At 41.3% G+C, this 7,500-nt stretch overlaps 1 protein-coding gene across 5 annotated transcripts in view; it reads right to left on the bottom strand.

Moving 5' to 3' along the window:
* The window catches only part of LOC106871147 (transcription initiation protein SPT3 homolog), a 104,623-nt gene that overhangs the window by 89,345 nt on the left and 7,778 nt on the right, over positions 1-7,500 (bottom strand). Inside the window, exon 1 of one of the 5 annotated variants that reach the window (XM_089343644.1) lies at positions 6,275-6,499. The exons of the other annotated variants lie outside the window; for them this stretch is intronic. Coding sequence (XP_089199770.1) covers positions 6,275-6,316 — 42 coding nt within the window. The 5' untranslated portion in view covers positions 6,317-6,499. Of the gene's footprint in view, positions 1-6,274; positions 6,500-7,500 lie in introns of those variants that run through there. 5 annotated transcript variants of the gene reach the window in all.

Raw genomic sequence — 7,500 nt, 5'->3', positions numbered from 1 at the left:
TTGTAGAACAAATCAATATTTCATTTATGTCTATTCGTTTCTCTCTTCTAAAAAAGAATGTTCTGGAAGACATCTATAACTGAGGACACGACCGGATTATTTTATTTTATTTTATTTTTATTAGCATCTGGTTAATTCAAACTGTTTGTCCGACTTCCATTTTTACTTTTTTCAGAGGAGGTTTATAACCTTCCTTTCTTTTCGTCTTTGTTCTTCATCAGCTGTGTTATTGTGTACAATTATATACAACACAAACAATATATATACACTCGCTTGTGTACCAAGAACCCATTATTGACAACTATAAATTTTGTTTTTCTTTTCTGTAATGTGGAAAGAAATCTTTGAGAATCAAATCAAATCAAATGCTTATGTCACATCCACCCATCTACCTGTCCGGTTAAACATCACAGCATCTTATTTCTAACTCCCATAAAATAGAAATCAATTGTTTCCAGAGACAAAACATTTCTACATTAGAGATGGCCAAGTGCTATCTGTTGATCTATCTATCTATCTATCTGTTTGTCTGTGTGTCTGTTGATCTATCTATCTAGCTATATATTTTGATTATATATATATATATATATATATATATATATATATATATATATATATATATAATCAAAATAAGCAACAAGGTAATGCAGTATGATCGTTTCATGCAACTCCATTTAATTGAATAATGTAATCATTACATCAAGTTAAGAACGCAGTGCAATCCTCAGCTGCACAAAGACACAGAATTTAATTAAATTAAAACAGATGGACACATTAGTATAATTATACCTAAAATTACCTTACTTTGAAATTGTTTGGAGAATACCGTACTAAATTCTGATGCCTAAACTTAAGCACCATATTCACCTGAATCTAAAGTTTTGCTGAACTCGTCGACCATACCCTAAGTGTATATATATATATATATATATATATATATATATATATATATATATACATATATATATATATATCATCATCATCATCATCGTTTAACGTCCGCTTTCCATGCTAGCATGGGTTGGACGATTTGACTGAGGACTGGTGAAACCGGATGGCAACACCAGGCTCCAATCTAAATTTGGCAGAGTTTCTACAGCTGGATGCCCTTCCTAACGCCAACCACTCAGAGAGTGTAGTAGGTGCTTTTACGTGTCACCTGCACGAAGGCCAGTCAGGCGATACTGGCAACGGCCACGCTCGAAATGCTGTCTTTTATGTGCCACCCGCACAAGCCAGTCCAGGGGCACTGGCAACGATCTCGCTCGAAAATCCTACGGGAGCCAGTCAGGCGGTACTGGCAACGACCACGCTCAAAATGGTCGATACTGGCAACGGCCACGCTCATATATATATATATATATGTGTGTGTGTGCGTGTGTGTAGTTGAAATTTACAGAAAAACAAAAGACGAAGACAGGTGTATAAACAACAAACAGGTGTATTAGTTTGACGCTCGGGAAGGTGAGAAAGTATTTTATGTTTCGAGCCTATGCTCTTCAGCAGAAAGGAATAAGAGAAAATAGACAGAGAGAATTAAAAACACTTGTGGATTCAGCGGCCAAGCATGACAAATAGTTGGAAAAAAAGGTTTGACAGGAGAGGTTGAAAGAAGGGGAGATAATAAACTATTGGTGATCCTAATGTATAATACACATATATATTATATATATATATATATATATTTCTTTTTATATCGCTTCCTTTTCTCACCGCTTTCCTCCTCACCTTCTACTTCACCTGCCACTGCATATCCCATTCATTCATCCCCCTTTCTCTTCTCTTCATCTCCCTCTCTCTAACTCTCTCTCCCCCCACCCATACCCATCCCTGCCTCTCTCTTCAAGATGCTGATCTGCCTTGGAAACCCTCCCTTACCCCCATACCCCCTACCCCGCCGCGCCGTCCCACCCTTTCGCTCTCACCAACATCAAGACTCCCTCTACCCCTCCACCACCACTCCCTAACACTCAACCCCCCTGCCCCAGTCAAACAACTACTACCACCACCACCACCACCTCCACCAGCTCCACACAAAACTAACCAAGCTCCCAGCCCTTAATTCAACCCACTGTGCACATCAGTTGTCCACCCAGCTTTTCTTCTTCACCTGCCCCCTATGGGCTTTCCACAGCTGCCCACCACCACCACCACCACCAACAACAACAACAGCGCCACCACAGAGCCTCATAATGTCATCTACCTACCCCCCCCGCCTCACCCTATACATACACAATACAAATATGGTGGGTAGTGAGCACACACACACACACACACACACAAGCACACACATTCACAGACGTATACACACACACACACACACACACACACACAAGCACACACATTCACATATGTACACACACACATCACAACCACCACCACTATAACCATCACACACAAGCACATGTGCATACATGCATGCACAAACATTCACACACACATCCACACATACGCGCATACACACACACACAAGCACACATACACACACACACAAACGTGTGCACATGCACACACCCATTAATGATTTTTTTGATAAAGCACCATGCTACTACCACATCTACAACCACAACCACCACCACCACAACCACCACCTCAACTACCACATCTACAACCACAACCACCACCACCACAACCACCACCTCAACTACCACATCTACAACCACAACCACCACCACCACAACCACCACCTCAACTACCACATCTACAACCACAACCACCACCACCACAACCACCACCTCAACTACCACATCTACAACCACAACCACCACCACCACAACCACCACCTCAACTACCACATCTACAACCACAACCACCACCACCACAACCACCACCTCAACTACCACATCTACAACCACAACCACCACCTCAACTACCACATCTACAACCACAACCACCACCACCACAACCACCACCTCAACTACCACATCTACAACCACAACCACCACCACCACAACCACCACCTCAACTACCACATCTACAACCACAACCACCACCTCAACTACCACATCTACAACCACAACCACCACCACCACAACCACCACCTCAACTACCACATCTACAACCACAACCACCACCACCACAACCACCACCTCAACTACCACATCTACAACCACAACCACCACCTCAACTACCACATCTACAACCACAACCACCACCACAACCACCACCACCACCACTTTCTTTCAGTTTCCGTCTACCAAATCCACTCACAAGGCTTTGGTCGACCCAACGCTATAATAGAAGACACTTGCCCAAGGTGCCACGCAGTGGGACTGAACCAGGAACCATGTGGTTGGTAAGCAAGCTACTTACCACACAGCCACTCCTGCACCTACCTTGAAAATGGAAGGTTACATAGAAGTGTATACTCCGAGGTAGACTGCATTTCGATAAAATGGGAGAGGGATGATCACAGCTAGAATAATTTTGATCATAGACCTGTTCGATCAGGAATGACCGAGGGTTAAATGACAACAACAGCAGTGAAAGGTGATTGAGTCTATGGGATCAAAAATTTTGCTAGAAATAGCAGCTGCTATCTCGAAAATTGAAGGCTACATAGAAGAATGTTGTCCTAGGTGGAATTATATTTCAGTTAATTATGGGATGGATGGTCATATTGGAATGTCTTGGTTGGACTGGATTGATGAGAAGGTGAGGAAGATGATGATTGCCACCACATCACGACAGACATATCTGTGTTTTTTTTTTTGTGATGGTCGGGGTTGGTGTTGTGCTTGGGTTGTAGCATGACCACAGTGCTACCACCAATGCCACAACACTACAGCACCACACTGCATTGCCATACTACACTACAAACTACAACAACCACCACCACAACCACCAATGCCACACAATAATATCACAACTAAAATCACCATCTACACCAACACCGCCACCACTACTACCACCACCGCCACCACCATCAGTAAGAGCAACACCACGACCATCACTATACCATCGCCGCTGCCAACACCAGTACGACTACCACTGCTACCACCATGACCACCACGACCACCACCGCTGCTACCCCTGCCATCACTACCACCAACACCACCACCATCACTACTACCACCACTACCTCCACCACCACCAACGCCGCCACTACCACCATCACCGTCACCACCACCATCACCACATCCACCACCAGAGGTGAATATAACATCTGTACATTTCTCACCAATCACAGCTTTTATTTCACGAAATTTCATTCATTCTTTGCAGCGGAGGTGTATATATAAATGTGTATATACCTATATGCATGCACATATATACATACATACATGCATGTATATATATATATATATATATATATATATATATACCTGTGTGTCTACATGCATATGTGTGTATGTATATATATATATATGTGTGTGTGTGTACGATGTGTTTGTGTGTCTTAAGTAAATATTCTTTTGAACAGAACAATACGACAGCAGCAACAACAACGACGGGACGGAGTCTCTGTCCTTTCTCTAATTAGTGCATTAGACAGTGAAATGATCCAGAGTGTGTTTAGGACTGATTTTACTGTCAACATCACAGGTAGGGGGGGGAGGTAGGGGGGAGGGGGAGGTAGGGAGGGAGGTAGATAAGTAGGTGGGTAGGTGGGTAGATGGGTAGGTAGGTAGGTAGGTAGATAATGAGATAGATAGATAGATAGATAGATAGATAGATAGATAGATAGATAGATAGACGGATGGACGGACGGATGCATTCATGGATAGATAGATAGATAGATAGAAAGAGATAGATAGATAAGATAGATAGATAGATGATAGACAGACACACAGATGGACAGACGGACGGACGGACGGAGAGACAGACAGACAGACAGACAGATATAGATAGATAGATAGATAGATATAGGTAGCTAGATAGATAGATGATAGACAGACAGACAGACAGATGGATAGATAGCTACATATAAATAGATAGATAGATATAGCTGCAGATAGCTAGACAAAAGGGCAAGTCAGAAAGTAGTGCAGTTTTTATAACAGAATATATAGACAGACAGACAGGTAGACAGACAGGTAGGTAGGCAAACAGACAGACAGATCTACATATATAACCATGACAGGCTTCTTTCAGTTTCCACTAACCAAATCCACTCACAAAGCTTCGGTCAGCCTGAGGCTATAGTGGAAGACTCTCACCCAAGGTGCCATGCAGTAGGACTGAACCCAGAACCATGTGGTTGGGAAGCGAACTTCTTAACCCTACAACCACAGTTTATTAACTACACAAACCTTTTTTTTCAAAATCCTGGGATATGTGGAAAAAATTCATTTAAATAAAAAGGGCCGCTTGCTACTGAAAAGATTGGAACCACTGCCCGATACAGTCATATAGAAATAGCAGCCAAATTTCTGTTGACAGGGAAGAGTACATTGGATAATGAAATCTGATTATACAAAAAAGACAAGATGACAATAACAGGAAGATCTTTGAACAGTGGTCAGACAGGGTGAACAACAGGGTTCACATAAAGGGACAACGCAACAACAAGTCAAATTACTCAACTAAACCACGAAAAGCCAGAAACTCAAGAATTTAATTAAGAATTAATCCTCCAACTAATTAATTTTACTCTTAATAATTCTGCTACTTATTAATTTAACTACTAATTAATCCTTCTAATAATTAACCAATTAACAGGTTTTTCGTGCACCACACATTGAGATCATACAAACACTTGCTCCACTCCCATGTCCTACATATTCTCAAATGGTTAGTTGTCGAGGTAGTGATTGTGGTTCTAATTCTTGAAAACCTTCAGGTCAAACTACAATTAACCCTTTTGATACCAACCCAGCTGAAACCAGTTCTGGCTCTGAGTACAAATGTCTTGTTTTCATGTATTTGAAATTAAAATCTTCCACCAAACCTTAGTCACAATTTATGTTCCTAACACTAGCTTAATGATAACGAAGTTATTTTACTAAATTCTTTGTTATATTTAAAATTAATTGAAAGAAACACAGAGCATCTTAAAATAAATATGGTAACGAAAGGGTTAAGCCTAGCACTTATTCTAGGTAATTTTCATCAGTCAAATCCAGGACTCAGCAGAATATATTTACCCAAAAGGTGCCCCCGTGACTTAGTGGTTCAGCAAAAGATACTGACAGAATAAGTACTAGACTTAAAAAAATATCAGTCCTGGGCTCGATTCGTTCAAATAAAGCTGTTCATGGTAGTGCACCAGCATGGCCACAGCCCAACAACTGTAGCACATAAAAGAAATGGAAAACGATAGCAATATACTAACCAGCCTTCGTTTACATGCCACAATGTACTGCTTAGCTGCCATTTCTAGCAGGTACAGCTATCACTTGCATACTCCCTCATTGGTCCATTGTACTCCTCGCCTTTTTAAGATGACATAGTGTGGTTTGAGGAAGATTTGGCATCTATTTCTAGCAGATCAAGTCATTCTTAAACTCTAATAATGTGCTTCACACAATCATTTACACCAATGCCATCAGTTCTAGTTAATTAGAACCAATTAACTGTTAATTGGAAGGCATTTGTCATCAACACTCCTCTTAATAACCAATGAGGGAACCTCTATGTGGTGGCTCAACATGCTAGAAATGGCAGTCAAAGAAGTCTTGATTTATAATCCACTATCTTAAAAAGTACATATTGGTTAAGGTGGTCCAAGATACACGATGCCCAGTGCGCTAGAGGTTCTACCAGCTTGCTACATTAAGGAATAATAATGATAATAATAATCCTTTTGTTTATGAGCACAAAGCCTGAAATGTGGTGGGAGGAGGGAGGGGCTAGTCGGTTGCATTGACCCTCAATATTTAACTGGTACTTATTTTATCAACCCTGAAAGGATGAAAGGCAAAGTTGACCCCGCCAGTGATAACAGCAACAACAACAACATTTGTTTCGATTTTTGGCACAAGGCCAGCAGTTTTAGGAAGGAGGGAGTTAGTCAGTCAGTAACACAGATCCCCCCCCCCCAGTACATGACCGGTAATTTAGTTTATCGACCCTGGAGGCATGAAAAGCAAAGATGATCGCACTGGGATTTGAACACAGAACACAAAAGAGCTAGAAGGAATTGTTGTTAAGCACTTTGACTGACATGTTAAAGATTCTGGTAAACTAGGAGACAGACAGACAGACAGACAGACAGACAGACAGACAGACAGGGAAGGGGGAAAAGATGATAGCGTTCATTTATTCTTTTACTTGTTTCAGACATTTGACTGTGGCCATGCTGCGGCACCACCTTTAAGGGTTGGTAACAAAAGGGTTAAAAACAGATGATGATGATGGTAAGTTTCTGTGCGTGCGCGCGCGCGTGTGTGTGTGTGTACATACACACATAGATACATATGTACATTCATAAGCATCCACACACACACACGGAGATATCTATGCTATGTGGGTATGTGCATGTATATGTCTGTATATCAAAATTTACTTGCATATATATACACACACACACGTCTAAATTTATACACACAAATTCCCCCA

This window comes from Octopus bimaculoides, chromosome 27 (assembly GCF_046866305.1).
Source record: "Octopus bimaculoides isolate indiv1 chromosome 27, ASM4686630v1, whole genome shotgun sequence".
Taxonomy (NCBI): Eukaryota; Metazoa; Mollusca; class Cephalopoda; order Octopoda; family Octopodidae; genus Octopus; species Octopus bimaculoides.
The sequence above is the reverse complement of the archived record's forward strand: the minus strand, read 5'-3'. Positions and strand labels throughout refer to the sequence as shown.